The 24,144-nt window shown below is 48.3% G+C and overlaps 1 protein-coding gene across 1 annotated transcript in view; it reads right to left on the reverse strand.

The window, feature by feature from the left end:
* Window positions 1-24,144, reverse strand: part of LOC147892033 (Transducin/WD40 repeat-like superfamily protein) — a 128,934-nt gene that overhangs the window by 67,278 nt on the left and 37,512 nt on the right. Inside the window, exons 8-11 of the mRNA XM_087387872.1 lie at window positions 11,591-11,689; window positions 10,970-11,086; window positions 10,771-10,886; window positions 10,468-10,567 (exon numbers count right to left, since the gene is read on the reverse strand). Of these exons, the coding sequence (XP_087243998.1) occupies window positions 10,468-10,567; window positions 10,771-10,886; window positions 10,970-11,086; window positions 11,591-11,689 (432 nt within the window). The remainder of the gene's footprint in view (window positions 1-10,467; window positions 10,568-10,770; window positions 10,887-10,969; window positions 11,087-11,590; window positions 11,690-24,144) is intronic.

Here is a 24,144-nt window from a genome sequence, read left to right on the forward strand (position 1 = left end):
GTAGGAGATGTTGTCCAGTTGTTGAGTCGGGGATGTAGCGGAGCGTTTGGAAGCTTGGCCTGCGAGGTCGTTGGATGCGTAGTTGTAGGTTGGAGCAGGCGGCTGTTTGAAGAAGGCATTGGTCGAGAAACTGTCACAAGGCTATGGCGCAGTAGTAGAAGGCTATGGAGGTGTAGAGGTTACTGAAGCTTGGAGGAGGCAGTCGCCTGAGGATAGTCGGCGGCTGGTGAAGGAGCTACCGACGCACTGCTTGTTGACGAGGCTTGGGTCGTTGGAGGCACCGCTCAGCTGTTCGATGGATGGAGTTGGTGGAGAGAGAGAGAGAGAGAGAGAGAGAGAGAGAGAGAGCCTCACACACAAACCAAAATTAGAAGGAGAAAGAAAGAAAGAAAGAAAGTTTGTTAAAGTCTTCGGAAGACCGATGGGTCTATGAGACTGTGAAAAACCTGATACAATGAGCTGTGGTAGTGGAGCTACTAAACGAGCATCCACACCAATGCAGAATGCAAAAAAATGCAAAATGGCAGTACTAAGTCCTAAGTACAACGTAGTCATATCCCGACTATATATATCAATCTCAGCATCATCGTCGGCATCATCATAACCATCATCATCATTGCCAGCAGTAGGACATCAGAATGAATGGGGCTGTGGAAGTGGAGGCATGAGGTCAGCAATCGAACGATGTCGCCCCCTCAAGGGTGCAGTCCTGGTACGTCTCCTGGTCATAGCTCTGCGTCTAACCAAGGCCACTGTGACCCCCGTCGGTCAGGCTCCCACCCTAAACAAGGAGGGAATGTCCCTAAGTATGATCTGTGAGTCAACCCTCTGTGTGAGCTGTCAGGTCACAGGCTTCAGGTCACGGTCATGTCGAGGTCTTGCCTCGTGGGGGTCTATGCGATCTGGCTGAAAGAACTCCGTGATAGAGCTCTGAGAGGTATCAGTGGTGGGAAAATTCTGCTCCTGTCTCCGTGCTAGGAGTATCCTATCGCGGTGTCTAAGCATCTCACGAATGAAACCAGCCAAACATTGTCAGTATGGGTAGGAGAGGAAACGGGCCAACATCCCATAACTATGAGACAGTAGAAACGCTCTTGGATCTCATAGTAAACGGGGCACCTGAAGATGAAATGCTCCTATGTCTCAACCTCTTGCATGTCACACAGTGTGCATCTGCGCCTCTCCCTGGATAACCGCTTTGCTCTCTGCCGCTCTCGATACGAAGTCTATGTGAAGAGACTCAGACCTGCCCAAGGGAGATCCTCAGCGAGTGGGGTAGGTGAATCTGCGTGTATCGTGGCGGCACATGCGAAATGCCCATCGCGCATGACGACTCGAGATGTATTCTAAAGCCTCCCCCATGTGGGAAGCGCGTGAAACCACCTAAGACACGTCATCTTTCCAGACCATTATAGATAATGAGATCATGAATCCTGCCGAGGTCTAATAGGGCTTGCCCATAGGATGTGAATGGACCTCATCTGTCAGCCAAAACCTGTAGCATACCTGCCTCCTCACGGTCAATGTCTGACAGTAGAGTGGAATCATCCCTGAAGTCGAAAAGTGGTGCCTGACGAGCACATGTTCTCGCGTTGAAGTGCCCAACTAGGAGGACTTCCCCGCGGCTAGAGAAGTCAACAATGGACTGATAAAGAGCAGTAAATGGGGATGTCTCATCCTCCCCTCAAATATCTCTGGCATGTTAGAATTATAGATATAATTCAGCAATGACCAATGTAATATAATAAGCTAGTCAGGGGCACTTTTCCCTCTTTAAGAGGTTTTTCCCCCTAACCGCAGTTAGTTCACTGACTATGGTTAGTGACTACTAAGGTTTTGTCACTAGGACAAAACCTTATCTTTCTCTCATTGTGTTGTACTCTCACACTCTTCTATTGCAACTAAGCTTTCAGCTTCCAAGCTTCCAACTCTCACTCTCTCTTGCTCTCTCTCACTCACCCTCTTCTCACATTTGGTATCAGAGCAGGTTCAAGAGCTTCGGGCTCCTTGCTCCCTTCAGTTCCAGCCCTTTGCCTCCAGCTACAGCCTGCATCAACTCGTCCGTACAGTCCGTACGACTGTACGGAATCCCGACGTACAATGCCGTACAGCCCCCGTACAGCCTCCGTACAGCTCCCGTACAGCCTCCGTAAAGCCTCCGTACAGCTCCCGTAAAGCCTCCGTACAGCTCCCGTAAAGCGCCGTACAGCTTACGTACGGCTTCCGTACAGCGCCATACAGATTCGCCGTACAGCCCGTACAAATTCGCCGTACAACTTGCCTGTTTGACCGTACCTGTGCCATCACTTTCGTACCTGCCGTACCAAATTGTACGTACCGTACCGTACAGTCCGTACTTACCATACCAACTGTACCTTCCGTAGATCTGCGTGCAGTCCTTCAGTACCACACGTGTGGCAACAATCTGTTCATCCGTACAATCTGTACTTGCAGATCTGTATTTGCAGATTTGCACGGGTTTCCTTCAGCCACAGGTGTTCTTTGGCAGGCACATCTTGCAGAAAACCATAGTTTGGTTCAATTCTTTGGGAGTACATTTGGGGCATTTTGTATGTTGCAGACATTGCAATCATTGTGTAGTTTCGGAGCTACATCTGGAGCAAAAATTACAGATCTTGTCTAAAATTTGGAGCTTTTACAGACAGATCTGCAGATCTAGTCTGAAATTTGGGGCTTTTGTTCAAAAATTGCAGATTTGGGGCTTTTAGTAATTTTGCCCCTTTCTGGTTGCAATTTCAAGCCACAAATTGGGGCTTTTGTGTTGGGAGAGCATTTGTTGGAGTATTCAGTTCATACTGCCTTTCTTGGAGTGTTTAAAGCACTCTTGGCAGATTTTGGAGAGTTTTTGATGCTTGGACAGATTTCTGACAGTGCAAGTACAGAAATCTAAGTTGCATTTACAGCCCGTGCTTGGCTGTGTTTTTTGGGAGTTGTGCATTTCATTCCCAGTAAGGGAATTCAGCGTTGTATCTGCTTCAATCTTTTTCTCAGATATGGCCCATCAAAATCAGAATGAGTCGGTGGTCTTTCACAAGAAGACAAGTTGGATGGTACCAACTACTCTCTCTGGAGTTTCATGGTACGTAATATTCTGATTTCTCGAAATTTATGGGATTATGTCAATGGGGATGAGATCCGACCAGCAGATATTGCACCTGATACCCCTCCTCAGCAAGGAGGTGGAAGAGGTCGTGCACAGGGTGCAGCTGCAGGATAAGTTGTTGGTGCAGCTACAGTCACTACTCCAGAGCAGAAGAGATGGGATTCACGGGATGCCTTAGCTTTGTCATGCATCCCTCTTTCAGTGAAAAGATCTATCATTCCGCATATCCGGTCGTGTAAGACCTCCAGGGCAGCGTGGGATATTTTGGAAAGCATGTATGCAGCTCGGAATGATGCAAGGGTATCTTTCTTGAAAAGAGAGTTGAGTAATACACATATGGAAGAGGGTGACTCCATGTCAGTCCACCTCACAAAGCTACAGGATCTCAGAGAGCAATTGTTAAACATAGATGAAATTATTCCTGATTCAGAGATGATTACAACCACTCTGAATTCTCTTCCTGAGTCTTATCTCAGCTTTCACACTTCGCTGAACTTATCATTGAGGGGGGGTGCAAATCCTCTCACTTTTCATGAGTTGATACGACTTCTGCTTCAGGAAGAGCAGACCAAGAAAAATTTAGCTTCACGTGCAGGTGAACAAGCCATGCTCTCAAAATTTAAATCAAAAACAAAGGGACAGGCAAAGACATCAGTAAACCAGCCTTCCAGTGGGTCAGGCAAAGACATCAGTAAACCAGCCTTCCAGTGGGTCAGGACAGCCTTCACAAAAGGCTAAAAATGATGCAAGTAAGCCCAAGAAGAAGGGTTTTTGTCACTACTGCAAAAAGCCAAGTCATCACATAGCAGAATGCAGGAAAAGGCTTGCAAAAGAAAAGAAAAACAGTTCAGGTATGGCTGTTTCAGATTCAGCCCCTCATGCATCTGACAGTGGGGATGCTGCAGCCAACTTTGTTGGACAGGATTATGCCTTTTTATCTTGCAATTCAGATTCTAGGTTGGCTGTTCCAGATGCTCGGGATAGTACAGCCTCTTGCAGTGATGATACATATGCATTTTTGACTTGCAGCTATGACTCTTCTACGGATGCATCTGCTTTCACTTAATGAAACACTGAACACATGGTATTTTGACAGCGGTGCATCCAAGCACATCACTTCTAGGAAGTGTCTTTTTATTTCCTTGCATCCACCTCCCGTTGGTAAGAAAGTCACTTGTGCCAACAACTCATCATATTCAGTATGTGGCACAGGAGAGGTTGAGCTCACTGCCATTGATGGCTCAATTTTCAGACTTTTAGATGTCTTATATGTGCCTGGCATAACCAAAAATCTCCTTTCAATGTCCACTCTTAACAGAGGGGGAATTCAGGTCATCTTTGAGGATAACAAATGTACTGTCCGAGACAAGGAAGCTGACTATGCCTTAAGGTTATCTGGTACTCTGCTGCGTGGGCTTTTTCAGCTTGATCTTTTTGAGAAAAGAGCAGCCCATGCTCTTGCAGTTTCTACCCCTACAGCTGCCATGCAAAATGCAGAATTATGGCATGCCAGATATGGCCACATGCATTACAACAGCTTGATGACACTTCAGAAGTTTTCAATGGTTGATGCATTGCCACCTCTTGAGATACCTCCTCCACATGCCTGTGAAGGGTGCATTTTAGGTAAGATGCATAGATTCCCCTTCAAGAAGGATGGTTCAGTTAAAGCTGTCCGCAAATTGCAGCTTATACACAGTGATGTCTGTGGTCCCATGAGGACTCCATCGTTGGGTGGTCATCTCTACTTCGTTACATTTATTGATGACTACTCCAATTTTACTTGGGTTTATGGGCTGAAAAAGAAATCTGAAGTGTTCACTGTGTTTAAACACTTTTTAGCCATGGTTGAAAATGAGACCGGACTCAAGATACAGACATTGCGCACAAATAGAGGTGGGGAATACCTATCTGCAGAATTTGATGCTTTTCTCAAAGGCAAGGGTATTGTGCATCAGCTCACAGTCAGGCTGACCCCTCAGCAAAATGGCAAAGCTGAGAGGAAAAATAGAACCCTCATGGAAATGGACAGATGTATGCTGAAAAGCAAACACATGCCTCATAAATTCTGGCTAGAGGGTTTGATGTGTGCCAATTACATTTTGAATCGGGCTCCCACTAAGGCTTTAAAAACAAAAACTCCTTATGAGGTCTGGAATGACAGGAGGCCTTCAGTGGATCACTTCCGAGTCTTTGGATGCCTTGCTTATGCACATGTGCCAGTTGAATTTAGGCACAAATTGTCAGATAAAGCCATCAAATGCATATTTGTTGGATACAGTGCAGAAAGCAAGGGGTACCGTCTCTACAATCCTGCTACACGCAAAATCATAGTAAGTAGAGATGTGATATTTTCTGAAAATTCAGCTCACACTCAGGCTGAATTTCAAATGCCTTCGTCTTCAAAGGATGTCTTTGAGGGGTTGCTACCCATTGCTTTGGGTTCCCCTACTGATTTTTCTGATGCAAATCAGAATTTACAGCAACCTCCAGATGCTTCAGTTCCGCCACAGGATGTCTTGCCCCCTCCACAAGCAGTGGAACAGGTGGTGCAGCAAGAAATTGCAGACATACATGCAGCGAAAACAGTCCCAAACTGGCTGTTACAGACTCTCAAGGAGAGTAAACTTGATGCTCCGTTATCTGGCAGGACTCGCAGTGCAGCAAGGCACATGGAAGGTGCTAATTTAGTGGAATCAGCATATGCAGGTACTCTCCTTGATGAGGAGGAGCCTGCCACATTCGAAGAGGCAAAGGATAATGTGCATTGGATGAATGCCATGCACGATGAGTTGCAGTCCATTGCAAAAAATCAGACTTGGGATGTTGTGGACTTGCCACCACAGGGTAAACATGCCATTGGCACACGATGGGTTTTCAAGGTCAAACGGAAGCCAGATGGCTCCATTGACAGATATAAGGCCAGGCTGGTTGCTAAAGGCTATGCTCAGAAAAAGGGCATAGATTATGAGGAGACATTCGCTCCTACATCCCGGATGACCACCATCCGATCAGTAATTGCAATGGCTGCACATTATGAGTGGAATGTTCATCAGTTGGACATAAAAACAGCCTTCTTAAATGGGGACTTGCTGGAAGAGGTGTATGTCAAACCACCTCCGGGCTTTGAAATTACAGCAAATGCACTTCAAGTATGCAAGCTCAACAAAGCTTTATATGGGCTGAAACAGGCCCCTCGTGCATGGTATGCCAAGACACATGCCTTTTTGACCAGCAAGGGGCTGCACAATAGTCCTACTGAGAGCACCCTCTACATCAAGATGGATGGGGGGGAAATATTAGTCATCCTTCTTTATGTCGATGACTTACTGCTCACAGGGTCCAATGAAGAGAAAATTGCAGATTTCAAAGCTGATTTGCAGACCAACTTTGACATGTCAGATTTGGGGCTGCTTCACTTTTATTTGGGGATCCAGTTCTCTCATGAGAGACGTGGCACTGTTATGTCTCAGTCCAAGTATGTTCAGAAACTCTTGGACAGATTTAACATGCAAGAGTGTAAGCCCATAGCCACTCCAGTCTCCTATGGAGCCGGGGCTAAAACTCACAATGCATGATGCAGGAGAATCAGTTGATGCCACACTTTACAGTCAAGCTGTTGGAAGCCTCATATATCTCTGCAACACTAGACCTGATATTCAGTTTGCAGTATCTCAGGTGAGCAGGTACATGCACAGTCCAAAAACTATGCATTGGCAGGCAGTTAAGCGCATCTTCCGTTATTTGCAAGGCACAAAGTCTTTTGGCTAACTATTTCCCGGGGGGGGGGGGGGGGTGACTTGCAGATGCATGCCTACAGTGATTCAGATTGGGCTGGTGATTATGACACTAGGCAGTCCACTAGTGGCAATTGTTTCTTTTTGGGTAAATCTTGCATTTCATGGCTGAGCAAGAAACAATCTACAGTGGCTACCTCATCATGTGAAGCTGAGTACAGGGCAACTTTCACAGCAACAGTTGAATGTGTCTGGCTGCGACGTCTATTTGCTGATCTTCATCTGTCTTTGGAGGGTCCCTCTCCAATTCTCACTGATAGTCAGAGTGCCATTGCAGTGGCAAAGAATCCAGTGTTTCATGCTCGCACGAAACACATTGAGGTTCACTATCACTACGTCAGAGAGAAGTTGCATGCAGGAGAGATCAGTATGATCTTTGTGTCCACACATGACAACGTTGCAGATATTTTCACCAAAGCACTACCGCGTGAAAAGTTTGAGGCATTTCGCAGTGCCCTGAACTTATATCCGTTTGGTGATTGATCAGCCTTGTACATGACATTGGCACTGCAGGGGGGTGTTAGAATTATAGATATAATTCAGCAGTGACCAATGTAATATAATAAGCTAGTTAGGGGCACTTTTCCCTCTTTAAGAGGTTTTCCCCCCTAACCGTAGTTAGTTCACTAACTATGGTTAGTGACTACTAAGGTTTTGTCACTAGGACAAAACCTTATCTTTCTCTCATTGTGTTGTACTCTCACACTCTTCTATTGCAACTAAGCTTTCAGCTTCCAAGCTTCCAGCTCTCACCCTCTTGCTCTCTCTCACTCACCCTCTTCTCACATGGCAAAGCGGGAGGTCTCGGGAGAAAGTACCAAATTGCAATAAACAAATCCCGGCTATCCATGTGTCGAATCCGGATCAAGAGAAACCTTGAGTGTGGATCTCTGTGCTCCACTGAGATGGCCCCCAAAAGTGTGGATCTATAAAGGACTGCGACTCCTCCTGATCCTCGAACCCCTCTTGTACCTCGTCTCATCTCTGTAGGTAGACTCCCATTTATACCCGTTGACTACTGGTAGTGGGCGTTGTCAACTCTGATGTGTCTCTGTGTAAAAGACTGTGGTGATAGGATTCTGAGAAGTTCCCTGGTTCTGACCACAAGATACCATTACAATTCCAGATGGTACATGATAGGGTCTCGGATGTCTGGGTCTCATAGACCCCACCTCCCTATGCGGGAGAAGAGGTGGGTGCCCGACAGGGGGCTTGTAAGGAGTCGTCCATCTCGTACTACTGCCCACTTTCCCTCTTTGCGAGCCTAATCCCACTGCTGCAACAAAAAACGCCTCTCCTCAACCTGTAGTGGAGTGAGGTTCTCGTCCATGGAGATCGCTGGCTGGTCTCGTAAGACTGACCTACGACGTAAAGCCGAAAGTCGTGCCTGGGCGTCATGGAACCGAATGATAAGGGACTGCTCTCGGTTGGGGTCCCTCCCAACCCGCCATGCTCTCTCAATCATGTGCTCAGTTGCCCCTAGGGTAGTGGTCACGAAGGCCTGCGCATCTTCCCATCGGGGTAGCCTCAATGCGGGGAATCCCACGTACTATGATGTTGAGAGCCTTGCTGGCTCTCTAGTGCTGCTCTAGGAGGGTAGCCAAAACGGTTACCCTTGCAGGTTCCCGTTTGGCTATGCCTCCTCGATGGCAGATTGCATGCTCCTCGATGGCAGATTGCATGCTCGTAATCTGTGCCTCTACAACTGGGGTGCTCCCTGGGATTGTACGTACAGCAAAAACCTCCTGTCAGAGCTGTGAGATCTCTTGTCTGAGCCCCTGAATAAGATCAACCTGGACTCGGCTAGCCTGAGACTACTCCTGTATGAGCCGTGCCTACTGCTGGGTGAAGCGTGTCTGCTCCTGTGCGGTGGCTTTATCCGTATCCTTGCCACCTTTTCCCATTTCGTTTGATTGACCCGTGTTCGGTGCAAGTCTTAGTGCAAGAGCGGGAGTGGGAGTGGGAACGGGGGCATGAGCTCCCTTCCCATGATGAGAGGTACCCCCACTGCCCCTTGTATCTCTTTCCTGTTCTTCTTGATGTTCTTGATTTTCTTGATTTCCTGCAGGTCAAGGACCGATGTCGAGGTGCTGTGGGGGGGGCTGTTGACCAAGAGAGGCAGCCAATCAGCTCTCCCTCTCTCCCCCAGGATAGAGCAGCCAATAAGCTGCTGTGTTAGCATGTCGGGGCTGTACAGAGGCTGTAGAGGGTGTCGGGGGAGTGTAGAGTGGCTAAGGTAAGCTAAGCTAGGCTTTAGGCTAGGCTAGGTGGGCTAGGGGGGGCTGTAGGTAGGTGTGACAGTGTAGGGGTCTAGGAGATGGGTTGCGACAGGGGGGGAGTGGCTGAGGGGGTAGCGGGAGTAGTAGGGGGGGGGGGGGGGGGGGGGGGGGGCGAGGGGGTGGCTGAGGGATGACGGGGGGGCTGTAAATAAGCATAAAGCAGGCGGGGGGGCTAGGAGGGGTAGAAGGGGTAGCTGAGGGGTCGCGAGGGAGTGGCTGAGGGATGGCAGAGGGCTGAGGGGCGGCAGGTGGTTGGAATGGAGGAGGCAGAGCAGAAGGGGAGGAGGCAGCGCAGCAGAGGGAGCTGCAGCAGGCGGGGAGGGGACGGAGTAGGAGGGGAGACGGGGCAGCAGAGGGAGCTGCAGCGAGCAGGAGGGAGGGAGCTGCAGCGGGCGAAGCAGGAGGGGCGGCGGAGCAGGAGGGGAGGAGGCGGGGCAGCAGGTGCCCCCATAGCCGACTGCACCGCCTACACACAGCCCTAGAAAGGGGCTCTAGGACAGCCACACTAACCTACTCTCACGAGGGTGGGCACACCCACAACACAGGCCTCACTCTCTACGATACCCTTACTCACTGAGCGGGCACACCCACAAGCAATGCCCTCTCTCTCGAGGTGACATCAGGAGATGTTGACCTCTAACAGATGTTGTCACAAATTATTGATGAAGGGTTTATCATATGTATACCTGACCTATAATTATACATGTACATATTCATGAATATTGTATGTTGACACAATGTAACATAACCATACATACGTGTATTAATATGTATAAATGTACAAAAAGGGGGAAAAAGAAAGACTGAAGCATAAATGTATTTTGTCTGGTTGGAGCACAATGACTTGAAACAGACGTGAGCATCAGGACTGTCCTTCACAGCAAGATATGATGCCAAACCATATATTTTTACAAACTGAGATTGAATTTCTTAAAATGAATCCCTGAGTTTTATCTTAAAGATCATATCTCCTCCCAGATTTCCCAGAATCGAACATAGACTTCATGGTTGTAAATAAGCAGAGATCGATTTTGAATTGAAGATGATAATTACAAGCGCAAGTTTATCTGCCAAAAGACTACAAGAAATGAGAGCCATGCAAAGAGAATCCATCTATGTGTATCCTAGAAAACCAGCAAAGTCAACCAAAATTCATTTACAAATTGACAAATACCTCTACAGATACAATATCTTTATTCATAGAACGAAAACACCCTAAGAATGGCAATCAATCATTATAAGAAAAAGTGATTGAATGTTATATAACCTTCAACTTTTTGTTAGGAGAGAGGAGACTGGGAGGAACTTGAGATGACAGATCACACAAAGGTCGTGTAATCGCTGTGTAAGTTGAGTGTTGAACAGCCCTGCAAATGGAGCAAAGCAGAGGGGGCATGAACGATAGGGAACTGTTGAGGAACCAGGAATGTGCTTTTAATGAAACAAATTCTTCTTCAAACCACTCGGCAAATTCTCCATTCCAATCCTAAATTCTCAATTCCAATCCTCAAAAGTTTACAGACTTTTTCCAGTAACACTAAAGATAATTGGAATGGACGGTCTTTCTCACCAAATATGAGAGTCTTTCACACATGTAAGAATATCAAGGACTGGAGCCCGGGGATGGCACCAAGAAGCCACACTGTGACAAGCCACCTTGGCTACAGGCTTTATCCGTTTCAGCTCCTGAGACACTCAAAAAAGAATCCAGCACAGCAATTCGGTAAGCCTCCAACAGGAGTTTGTTACAAACCATCATCAATATTTACCTTGAATGATACTGTGTCCCACACTGCAAGAGTTTTGTCTGCCCCTATGGTAATAAGTTGTGGAGCACCTCCTAGAACTCTAGCCAGTTCGATTGCATAGACGCCTCCATCATGAGCCTTCCACAAAACAAGCAGTGCTGTCAGCTACAAAAGCTCATCTATGCAGATTAGAAGAAGCCTTGAAGTATTATCAAGTATTATCAAATCACGGGAGTTTTATCAACTGTGATATGTTAAATAAGGAGAAAAAGAATATTCCCTTCTTAAAATCAACAATGAGGAAGAACGAATAACAGAACAACTACATACACTTGAGACTGAAAGGATATGGCACATTCTGTATCTATAAGGTATTAAACTTTAAAGTGAAGCACTTTGCATGGGAGGAGGACAAAATTCAAGCAAGACAGCAAGAATCTTGGGGATCTGCAAAGAATTTACATGTATTATGATCTATTTGGGAACTATGATTCAAAGGCTTATTCATAAAATCACATGATCACCAAAACACAGGTGAAATTCACTGCTGTTGTTTTATAACTGAAAGCTAGATTATACACTTGATAACAAAGTGATAACAAAATGAATGACTAACTTTAATAAAGAATCACGATCTACAACCTTGATAGTGTGCTTAGGGGCCATTTCTCGAGTGTCTCGCAAATTGTCTCCAGTCCAAAACGCTATTGACCCATCATTTGCACCAGATACTAAAAGACTCTGTCAGCATCACAATATTACCACATGAGTAAACAGTTGCAGACTTCGATATTGCTACAAATTCCACAAAATAAATGACTGAACAAGACCACTAGAAAATGATTACTATGGTCAAAATATGAGGTTTGTAGGTTTCATATTGAAATCTCACTAATGAACTTAAACAAATGGACTACCCTGAAAGAAGGTAGACCTCAAGTTTTGACACAGAAACCTTTGCAGGGTGCAAAGACACAATCAAACAGTACTCAAATTGGAGTCCATCTTTAAAAAATCTTGGTAATAAACAAGAAAATCACATCATGATCGCACATGCAATCTATGTTCTTCACAATGCATTAAAAGTTCGATTAAAGATTAGCTGCACTAAACCGCCATTCTCTCCCTCCAAATCCTTGCCTGCCCCCCTTTTCTTCTCATTTCTCCGTGCCACTGTTTCCCTTCCTACGAAGGCGTTGCTTACCTGGTTTGAGGGCATCCCTTTGTCTGGCTGGAGAGGCTCCCATGGCAGTTCCCTCCCTCAAGATTCTCCCTCTCCTCAGGATAAGCAGCTATGGTGAAAATCCAGGTCAAAAATATGCCTGGAAGTAAAAAATCTGGAACCGTGCGACCAAGACCTTCTATCAAGAGCTCACTAAAGAAATTAAAGACAGAGTGGTAGCAAGGCAGATTGTCGACCTCACTTCCCTTGCAAGCAGGTTAGGAATCGGCTTTAGGCAAGCCTTGTGCTTGAGAGAAGCCACATTCAGAAGTAACCACTTATGAACGGGTGTCTTCCTCCTCCGACTCACCTCCCTGGAGACCCCCTTCAACAAAACCTTGTGTACCCAAGTGCTCACTTGGCCACTTGTGTTGACAGAACGAGGAATGTCAAATATGTGGACAATATTGCCTTCAGGCACATGACCAACAAAAAAGGTGATACAGCTCTCTTGGACCAGTGGATCCAAGGTCATCCATCACAACTCTGCCCTACGTTGGTTCAGGTGGTTTAGCCAAGGAGCTAGTCTGTCAGCCCCTAGCCAATCCTTGGGGGATAAAAGGTGGACTCCTCGCCATCACATCTTAGACACTTTCTCACTCCTCCAATTGTGAGAGCACATGACCTCAAGCTGTGTGCTCATCATTGGCAGCACGTTGCCGATCACTCCTCCCATCTTAGGAGATTGCTTGGAGGTTAATGACATCTAGTAGAGAGAGTTGCTAGTCTCCAGGTTATATATCTGATTTTGCTCGAGCTATTGAGCTCTGTAGAGTTATCAGGTTATCAGGTTATCAGGTTATCAGTTTTTCAGTTTATCAGTTTAGTAGTCTTAGCACCCAGCAAAGGCCTTACTGCACCCTTTGCTCCAGCCCACTGAGGCTTGTATGAGATCATCCTTTTGGTGTAGTTTGTACCTTGTCCCATAGGCCCATGAGGTCTTCCGCAAACGTTAATACATCTCTCTCTCTCTCTCTCTCTCTGCCTGTCTGTAGCAGCACGCAGCAAGAAGAAGAGGAGGTGCAGTAAGCCGCCGCCACCAGCATCAGCAGCATGCCGCCACCAGTAGCAGCAGCACACCTCCGGACCCTCACCCCAGGCCAGGTCACCTCAGTTCATTTGCTCTTCAGCTCGCTCAGTTCACAGTCCCTTTTGAGGTTTGCACTACCCCAGGCTGGGCTGAACCCCTAACCCAGCTTGGGGGGTTAGTTCTAGCAAGGCGGGTCTCAGATTTATGAAGGCCAATATGGAGTTTCCCAAGACAAAACTGTTTGCCTCTACACCAGCCAGCAAGCCCTCATATTCTGCTGTTGCAACAACACCTAGCCCCTATGCATTGACATTCAAATTTCAAACGAAGGATTGGATCAGACCGACAGGACCAAATATATTACCTACAGCAAGAAGTTAGAGAGCTCAGGTTTTTAGTTGCAGCTCTCGGAAGAAAGGTGAAGGAGATGGAGAGTAAGGGCAATGGGCAAACAGGAAATTATTGCAGCAGTCATGGAAAAAAGTGCACATCACAAAGGAGGGTTTCATTGACTCACCAAGAGTCAGGCACCGCGAGAGGATACTTCGATCACGGAGACAAGAGCAGACTTCTTCCTTAGATCCTTCTCAGAGCTCTATCACGGAGTTCTTCCTGTCAAATCACATGGACACCCACGAGACGAGGCTTCGACATGATCACGATCCAGAGCCACTGACCCGACAGCTCAGATAGAGGGTTGACGTGCAAATTACACTTCGAGACATCCCCGCTCTATTCAGAGTTGGATCCTGACCAACAGGGGTTACTGTGGCCCTTGTTAGACACAGAGCTATGACTAGGAGACGACACAAAGCCGCACCGATGAGCAGCCGACAGCACTCTATCGCCGATTTCATGCCTCCATTGCCTCATCCACCATGATGTCCTGATGGTGATGATGATGATGATGATGATGATGATGATGGTGTTGATTTGTAGTCAACTTGACATGACTATGTTGTACTTAGTACTATCATTTTGCATTTTTGCATTCTGCATTCTACATTGGTGTGGATGCTCGTTTAGTAGCTCCACCCTCACAGCTTGTTTGTACCAGGTTTTTTCCAGTCTCATAAACCCATCTCTCTCTCTCTCTCTCTCTCTCTCTCTAATAAACTTTCTTTCTTTCTTTCTTTCTCACACACACACACACATCTCGGACTTGGGGGGAGGACCAGGAGCTCCCCACCAAGATCCAGTTTTATCGCGACCACTTCTTGAGAGTATCAAAGGAGGGATTCATTATCAGACCCCAGTATCTCAAGGATAGAGGAGTCTCCCATGCACTGAGGATTGCCATTGGTCACATGCGGGTTTCGTCCCACCAACTGAGGATCGAGGCAGGAAGAGCAACGGGTATACCAAGAGAGCAGCGGGTCTGCATGCTATGTATGCTGGGGGCGGTTGAGACAGAGGAGCATTTTCTTTGTGTTTGCCCAACCTACTACGAGATTCGGGGATGCTACCACTGCCTCTACCTAGAGGGGAGTGGCTTTGGTCCTTTGTCACAACTGATCCATCTCCATGACCAGGCCTGTAGCGTGCTTTCCTGATGGAGATGCGGCGATACAGAGAGACGCTTCTACGACAGATCAGAGAGCAACAGGGGATGGGGATGGTCAGACCACTACAAGACAGAGGGTGACCAGGCACAGCGACACATCACAGACTTCTATACATTTGAGTCAGCCCCCGAACACAGGGGAGTGGACGAGGAGCTAGCCGATATGAGAGCAATCTAGATGAGCAGCCGGCATAGTACCACCAATAGAGGGGCGCAGAGGCCATGTGTGACAGAGAGCCCCCAGAATACACTCTATTGAGATCCGACCTATCACAGCTTTCCTCAAGAGAGACCGACAGAGACGAGGGGTCACCCTAGACATAGCCCAGAGAGTCCAGAGAGTGAGGAGACCGCGTCCCCCACCGCAGCGCGAGACAGCTCGACAGACACAGATACGAGACATCTTTGCAGCCCACCACAAAGCCATCACTGTACCAAGCTTCGGTTTCGTCCTAGCGCCTCAATCAATTGATATGGCCCACTCTGCAGTTGTAGTTGACTTTTTTTCTATGATTATGATTCTGTTAGCATAGATTAGTACTCAGCAAGTGTCCCAGCGTACCCTTTGCTTCAGCTCACTAAGGCTTGTATGAATTCGCTTTTCTGTGTACTTTGTCCCATAGGCCCGTGAGGCCTCCCGTGGACATTAATCTCTCTCTCTCTCTCTCTCTCTCTCTCTCTCTCTCTCAGCCCACTGAGGCTCGTATGAATTCGCTTTTCTATGTACTTTGTCCCATAGGCCTGTGAGGCCTCCCGTGGACGTTAATCTCTCTCTCTCTCTCTCTCTCTCTCTCTCTCTCTCTCTCTCTCTCTCTCTCTCTCTCTCTCTCTCTTTCTTTGTCCTTAGGCAGCTATGGTTTGTGCCACTCTCTCTACCGATAGTCAGTGGCTACACATGGGAGTCAACTTTCAGGGATGAGACGAGGGATATAGGAGGAGTCCGAGGATCAAGAGGCGTCGCAGTATTGTACAGGTCTTCCCTCGCTGGAGCCATCTCCATTGAGAGGAAGGACGCACACTCCCGATTCATGTGGATCCGGATCCGACGCACAGACACCCGTGACCTTTTCATAGCAATATGCTACTTCCCGCCACACACATCCCACTTCGCCAAAGTGGCACAAGAGGAGGGTGAGACATCGCCATATGCACCCTTACATCAGGATATCCCACACCTTTCAGCCCGCGGGGAAGTTCTCCTTGTTGGGGACTTCAACGCCAGGACAAGCACGCGCTAGGCACCACTCCTGGACTTCCGAGACGACTCTATCATGTTACCAGACATGGACCTAGATGGAGCAAGTATGACCAGGACCTCATCGAACCGACACGGATCTGTTACACCATATGGACAAGCGCTCCTTGATATGGGCAGGATGCATGATCTCATCATCTACAACGAACTTGACCTATGGCCCTCCTCAGGTGGTTTTACTTGCTTCCCACACGGGCGGGGGGGGGGGGGGAGCACTAGTGTAGTAGATTACATCATGGGATCCCCTACCTTCACTTCATGTATCACCGAGTTCACCGTAGCACCACTCCCTCCAAGAGCTGATCACACATACCTATTCTTCACTATCGCCACCCCACGCTTAGCCACACCACACACACCACATAGGAAGCACGACACCTACCACGACATACACTTTGATCACAACCTCTCACCAGCCTACTCTGGACACCTAAACAGACTCCTAACCTACATCGATCACATACCACTCATAGAGGACCGTGCTGCCCTGATTAGTCACACACTCCACGAGGCTGCCCTCCAAATCTTTCCCCACACCACACGATCCACTAGACCACCACCTCTTGGTTCTGTACCCTGCAACAACTGGTACAATGCGGAGTGCAAGGCTTATTGCCAACAGCTCCAACTTGAAACCAGATGTCACCTCCCGGACACACCAGACACAGTACGCAAGTACTGACGTCTCATACGTCGAAAGAAGCAGGCATTTCTTCGTCGAAATGAGGAGCTGCTGAACATCTTGTACAGCAACAACTCTAAGGATTTTTTGCGAAAATTCCTTGAGCGTAGGTCTCCATCACCCCTCACCGACACGAGAGTCTAGCACACATATGCACACCATCTTTATGATGTCCCACACCAGCCCACTCCAAATCTCATACCCACACCTCGCCCTACCACTTGCACGTTGTTCAGACCAGAGGGGGAGTCAAGGACGCAACATTGAAACTGCACAATGGCCGAGCTAAGGATCACAAGGGGCTATGCACTGAGTTTATCGCATATGGGATCGACACGTTAGCCCCGATCCTAGCAAAGCTATTCAATGACGCTGTTTGCCTTGGCTTCCCCCACACTTGGATACTCAACACCATCACCCCCATCCACAAGGCAGGGGATCCCATGGACCGAAGTAACTACAGGACTATCATGATTGGACATGTGATGTCCAAGATCTATGAAGCTGTATTGGATGCATCGGTCAGCCTGTTCGCAGAGATGAGAGGGCTCAGAGCAGAGGGTCAAGCCGGTTTCAGGCGAGACCATGGGACTATGGATCACATACTCACACTCAGGAGTGTCATTGAGGAGGCCAGATCACGGAAGGAGAGGGTATATTGCTGCTTTGTGGATTTCCGCAAAGCCTTTGACACAGTACCTCGAGCTCGTCTCATCACACGCCTACAGACATTGGGAGTCTATGAGAGAGTCTCAGGCACTCTATGAGAGAGTCTCAGGCCGAGTTCGGACAGGCGTAGGTTGGACAGATGAGATCTTGAGTACCATAGGGATCAAACAGGATTGTCCCTTATCACCAACCCTGTTATCGATGAGCTTGAGACTTTCATGGGGGCATTCGAAGGGACCGGTTGCTCACTTGCCGAGATCATCATCAGGATTCTTCTTTATGCAAATGATGTGGCACTCTTGTCGTCCACACCCAAGGGGCTCCAGCGACACCTGGATGCACTGCAGGCTTTTTGTTTATCCCATGATTTGGAGGTCAACCTTGGCAAGACCAAGGTCATGATCTTTAACACCTCTCGAGCAAACATGAACGGAAGCAATTCACTTTCGGTGGGTCACCAGTTGAGATCGTATCCTCATACACTTACTTGGGGGTCATCTTCTCCAGCCCGATTTTCACGATGAGACCAACGATGCAGGCCAGACTGAGTAGGGGATACGCCTCACTGGCTCGACTAGAGAGACAATGCTTCCACTCCCACTTCCAAGACCCTCGGACCAAGGCTCTTCTCTTCGACTCCTTGGTCCGACCAGCCGGTATGTATGGCAGCCCTTGTTGGGAACCTGACATGTCAGAGATAGAGTGGACACAAGTGGAGCGCCTGCAGATCCTCATGCTCTCACGGATGACCCGGGGGAAACCGTCTGTACCACATCACATCATTCAGGCCGAGTTTGGAGCTTCTCAACTCCAGCTAGATGCAGCCTTTCAAACCATCACATATCTACACCGGGTTAGATCATATGGGGACTGCACATCAGGGAGACAGAGGTTGCCATGGTTGGCTCTCGATTCCTCCATGAGGTTGGCAGCAGAGGGAGACGAGCGATGCTGGTATGCACGGACTCACAGATGGTTTGTGAGACTAGGGTTTCACATCGATAGGATACCTCCTTTTCAGTACAGTTTAGATGCCCCTCCGGTACTCCCACCCACCATCCTGATCGGGCCACACACCAACCAGGTCATTCGAGAGGATCTCCTGCAGCTACATACCTTTAGGACTTGGTTGAAGCCGAGGGAGCTTCTAGTGAAGCTGAGTTTCTACAGAGATTACTCTCTTCGTATTTCAGAGGAGGGATTCATCACACCACCGGGGTACACTGAGCTTCATATGCCTCACTCACTACGGATCTCCATCGGACAGTTTCGGGTATCAGCACACCGCCTCCGCATAGAGAGCGGCAAAGCAGAGGGGATTCCTAGGGAGCATCGCTTATGCATATTGTGCGACTGTCAGGAGGTTGAGTCGGAGGAGCATTTTATTTTCAGGTGCCCAGTGTACTACGAGATCCGAGGTCGCTACCACTGCCTCTTCGGCTCCGGGCTCCTTTTCAGATTCCTCACCTACCCAGATCAGAGATGCCTCGCAGCCTTCATTCACGAGGGAGTCCGACACAGAGAGTACTTACTCAGAGAGTTCTTCCCATTGAGTGACATTGATCGTCCAGTCTCTAGCCGCAGATGTGACAAAGACCCCAACCCGACGACCACAGCAGGACACACGAGACATCGAGGGGACACAGATCACTCTGAGGGACCTCCCGTCATTGTTTAGACCCGAGATACGTCCCACGAGAGTCACGGTGGCTCTGGTCTTGCGTCGAGCCTCGTCCAGGAGACCGAGACGCACGGCAACCCTTGACGGGCACCAGGGTCCCATCACTGGCTATGCACCAACCAGGGCAACATGACATACGGAGGATTCCGATCCACTCTAGTCTTTTTCTTTTCATTGTTACACTCAAATGTATTTGATTATGTATGATCAAACTTAGGATTCAGCACGGGTGATGCTGCTCGTTTCAGTAGCTCCACCCTTACTGTGGTTTGTATCAGTTTTCTTCCAATCTCATAGACCCATCGGTCTTCCGAAGACTCTCATAAAATTTCTTTCTTTCTTTCTTTCTTTCTATACCTTCGCCATAGCCAGCTTGCCTTGCATACTTCACCTCTCACAACAATTCATCGCCTCCTGCCCAATTTGCCATTTGCTTCTCTACATCACCCTCATTGGTTTTAAGAAGTTTTGGTGCTCTTCTTTGCCTGAGAATAGGGCCTCCCTAGAATTATGGCTCTCATGGGTCCCCAATCCCTCCATTTGGGAATCCAGCAGCAGCTTGCCGCTCCTCCTAATGCTCCTTAGGAAGTTCACATGGCATCTTTGTGCACATTTGTTTGGACAGAAGAAAGGATGGGTCATTTGGAGGCTTTTTGGCTTCCAAGTCTTTGCACCATTCTGTACTTCGCTCCTAGAAGCGACAGCAACACCAACAACACAATTCTAGGCTAGTTGTCCGGGCAGATTCTGATTTCTACAATATCCTTGGGGTTTCTAAGAATTCTAGTAAATCAGAAATAAAGAGTGCCTATCGAAAACTTGCTAGGCAGTATCATCCAGATGTTAATAAGCGAGTCTCTAATCTCTCTCTCACAGTCTCGTATTGTACAGTCCCGTCAACCTGTCCGTACGTAAGCCTCTCCGTACAGCCCCGTAAGCCTTCCATACATCCCGGCAGCCTCTCCGTACAGCCCCATCAGCCTCTCCGTACAGCCCCATAGTATCTACCGTACAGCCTTATATAGTCCCCGTACAATCCGTCATACCTACCTCTCCGTTAGTCGTCATACACACTCTCTCCCCGTAGTACCTCTCCGTAACCACCTATTCACCACACACAATGTGCGGGCTGCAATCCGCCGGCTACATAATCGGAAGGCACAAGATCATGAGGGCCTATGGATTGAGCATTTCGCACATGGGCAGGAGGTCCTAGCCCCGGTTCTAGCACAGATGTTCAACCATGTTGTATGCCATGTCACCCAAATCACTGTCTCAAGAATCTACATCTCCTATAGTCTCCTGATCATGCGGGATCGTGGGACCGTGTCGAAGGCCTTTCGAAAGTCTACGAAGCATGTGTAGACTCTCTGGCATCTGGACCTCGCCTCCTCAGTGATAGCCCTCAGAGTGAAGATGTGATCTAGAGTAGAGTGATGTCTCCTGAATCCTACCTGTCCTAGTGCTCGTTGCCCCCGTGTCTCTGTATGATTGCTGATCTCCCTCTCTAGTATCTATCCATAAATCTTGGCCACCAGTGTGTGGCCAATCATGAGCGTGCGGTAATTCGTAGTATTCATGGGGTCTCTTGCTTTGTGTATCAGTACAATAGTGGTGGTGCTTCACGTTGGTGGGAACAAACCTCGCCTCCATAGAGCAGCTCAAGGAGCAAGACCCAGGTTCTCAGTGGCTTAGCGACAGGTTTGAGAGCACTCGCCTTGAGCTTCATCACACGGAGATTCGACAGGCTGAGTTCTCCTACCACTCCTCCTGGGCCCGGTGGGTGCAGCAGAGCGACAAGATGATGAAGCAGTTTTTTCAAACCACTAGGACCCAATCAATATGCACATAGCTGCAGCGTCTCCGAGATCCGCAGGGCATCATGCACACTGACCCGCAGGAGATTTTAGACCTAACCACAGGTTTTTACAGCTAGCTCTTTCAGACGGAGAGGATGACTCCAACTAGTCTTGTGGCCCAATCGGTAGTTTGGGATCATGTTCCGACAGTAGTCTCGCAGGATTTATGCAACAAACTAGAGGAGCCTTTCACAGATGAGGAGCTCTGGGAAGCCCTCAAGGCTCTCCCGACCCAGAAGTGTCCTGGCCAGGATGGCTTGGCTCCGGCCTTCTTCCGGAACTTTTGGGAGATTATCTCCACCCCTTTCCGACTAGCATGCCAGGAGATTTTTGACACGGGCTCCCTCCCTCAGTCCTTGAGCAGGGGATGGATTTGTTTGATCCCGAAAGGGGAGGAGGCAAGGGATCTCTATTGGTTGACCTCATGATACAAATATCACTATACGCAGATGACATAGTCCTTATATCATCTTCGGGAGAAGGACTACAACAACATCTGGAGGCCCTAGAGGAGTTCTGCAAAGAGAGAGACCTGACAGTCAACCTTAGGAAGACCAAGATTATGATCTTCAACACCTTACATGCATTGACCGGCCGACTTAGCTTCACCTATCGTGACGAGCCATTGGAGGTAGTGCAGTCCTACACATATTTGGGAGCAGTCTTTACAGGACCCCTTTTCACGATGACCCATGCAGCCTAGACCAAGATTATGATCTTCAACACCTCGCATGCATTTGACCCGCCAACTCAGCTTCACCTATTGTGACGAGCCAATGGAGATAGTGCAGTCCTACACATATTTGGGAGCAGTCTTCACAAGAACCCTTTTCACAATGACCCTTGCAGCCCAGGCACGACTCACATGTGGGCGGAGTGCCTTAACTCGGATAGAGCGACAGTGTTTCTAGGCACACTTCTAAGATCCACTGACGAAGGGTTGGCTTTTTGATACGCTAGTGCAGCCGACTATCATGTATGCAGCACCCTTTTGGGGATGAGATCTCTCGAAGATAGACTGGAGAAAATTTGACCGGCTACAAGTGGGGTCCCAAATAATTCGGTGTAAGCCCTCAATCCCACATGAAATAGTACAGGCAAAGTTCACCATGACACCTCTCCAAATTGATGCCATCTTTCATACAGTGACATTCATACACAGAGTCTAGGACTTACCTCATTGGAGACTTCCTATGCTGGCACTGGAGTCATCTAGACGACTAGTGGAGGGTGGGGCAAATACATGGTATGCACGTATATCCACATGGCTTGCCAAGCACGTTATCCAGATGGACAGAGTCCCCCCTTCCAGTACACCATGGACGCGCCTCCTGAATCACGATCCCGCAAGTGAGATCAACTGTATCATACGGTTAGATCTCCTCCAGCTCCATACATCTCGGACTTGGGGAGGGGACCAGGAGTTTCCCACCAAGATCCAGTTTTATCATGACTACTGCCTAAGAGTGTCGTAGGAGGCATTGATCATCAAGCCCCAGTACCTCGAGGACAGAGGTGTTTCACATGCACTGAGGATTGATATTGGCAGATGCGGGTTTCGTCCAACCAGTTGAGGATTGAGGCTGGGAGAGTTGCAGGTATATCCAGAGAACAAAGGATCTGCATGCTATGCACGATGGGGCGGGTTGAGACAGAGGAACATTTTCTTTGTACTCGCCCAACCTACTATGAGATCCAAGGGCACTACCATTGTCTTTACTTGGAGGGAAGTGGCTTTGGCCTGCTATCACAACTAATCCTTTTCTAGAAGCAGGTTTGCATTGGGCTCTATCTGATGGGGATGCGCCGACACTATTGCGACAAATCAGGGAGCAACAGGAGGCGGCTAGACCACAGGACATAGAGGTTCACCAAATACAACGTCGTGTCACAAACATCTACACATTTGAGTAAGCTCCACAACACAGCAGGGTAGAGGAGGAGGAGCTAGCTGATATGAGGGCAACTTGAATCAGCCGAGAGAGCCGACACGATGATGGGATAAAATTGGTATCTTGTTTTTTTAGCAGACCATGTGGGTGGGTAAGCACAAAAGATACAAATACATGTATATAGGTGGGGGGGTCTCATCTTAGTAGTTTTGTTTTTTTCCTTTGATGGCTACATGACCATGGGGCTACATGACCATGGGATGTAAATTTTCAACCTTGAATATATGTTACTTTTGCAGGGACCATAGTGCCCAAAAACAGAGTTTCTATGCACCCGAAGGGGTACGGAGTTTTCGTCCCGTTTCCAGGTTCGGAAATGTCTTTCTGGGCAGACGAACTTTTTCCCTAATCTGTGAATCGTGAATTCTGCGCCTCTTTCCCGCATCTGCTGTGCCAGCCCTCTCACCCGCCTCACAGTTCCCCCTCAGCCCTCTCAGCCTACAGCTCTCCCTCTCCAACCTCTCCTACAGCCCCCCCTCTCAGCCTCCTGCCCCTCATTCTTACTCTTCTCTCCAGCCTCTCCTTCCTCTCCTCTCCTCTCTCCTTGCCCTCTCCTCTCCTCCTTGCTCTCCTCAGCCCTTGCCCTCTCCTCTCCAGCCTCTCCTTCTTGCTCTCCTCTCCTCTCCTCTCCTCCTTGCTCTCCTCACTGAGGCTCAGCCCTTGCCCTCCCTTGTCCTCCTCTCAGCCCTTACTCTCAGCCTACATGGCTCGGACTCCGTATGCATTTTGGAAGCATGCAGAGAAATTGGGACGCTATGAGAGTTCTGGTGGCTCTAAAAAGTGGAGATGCAAATTCTATGGAATGGAGAAAACGGGGAGTGTCACCCGTGTGAAGGATCATCTTGCCCATGTGCCAAGCAAATGTAGGATCGCTTAGGAGAGAGAGAGTGCAGGTAGCAAATGAGTCGATGATAGACGCCTTAGCCGTCACATCAAAGTTGGATAAACAAAAACAAAGGAGTACAAGGTACAAGTACCTAGACCTAGGACTAAGTGTCCTAGGTGTCACATAGGACTAAGTGTCCTATGTGGCCTAAAAGACACTAACACTATAAGTGTCTTTATTTATGCCTACAAGGCTCATACCATGGCCTATAGGGCATCACTAGAACCACCAGAGGATGGCCTACAAACCCCCCTCCATGGGATGGGCTGAAGTACTCTGGAAACGTCTCAGAATACCTGGTATTTTCTGGTCATGGTGGCACATGTTCATCCAAAAGGATATAGCCACCTATGAATGTACAAGGGATGTCAGATCATGTAACAAAGGGAACCAAGT

Source organism: Dipteris shenzhenensis, chromosome 17 (assembly GCF_047967505.1).
Source record: "Dipteris shenzhenensis isolate YYH24624 ecotype China chromosome 17, Dip_SZ_1.0, whole genome shotgun sequence".
In the NCBI taxonomy this organism is placed as follows: Eukaryota; Viridiplantae; Streptophyta; class Polypodiopsida; order Gleicheniales; family Dipteridaceae; genus Dipteris; species Dipteris shenzhenensis.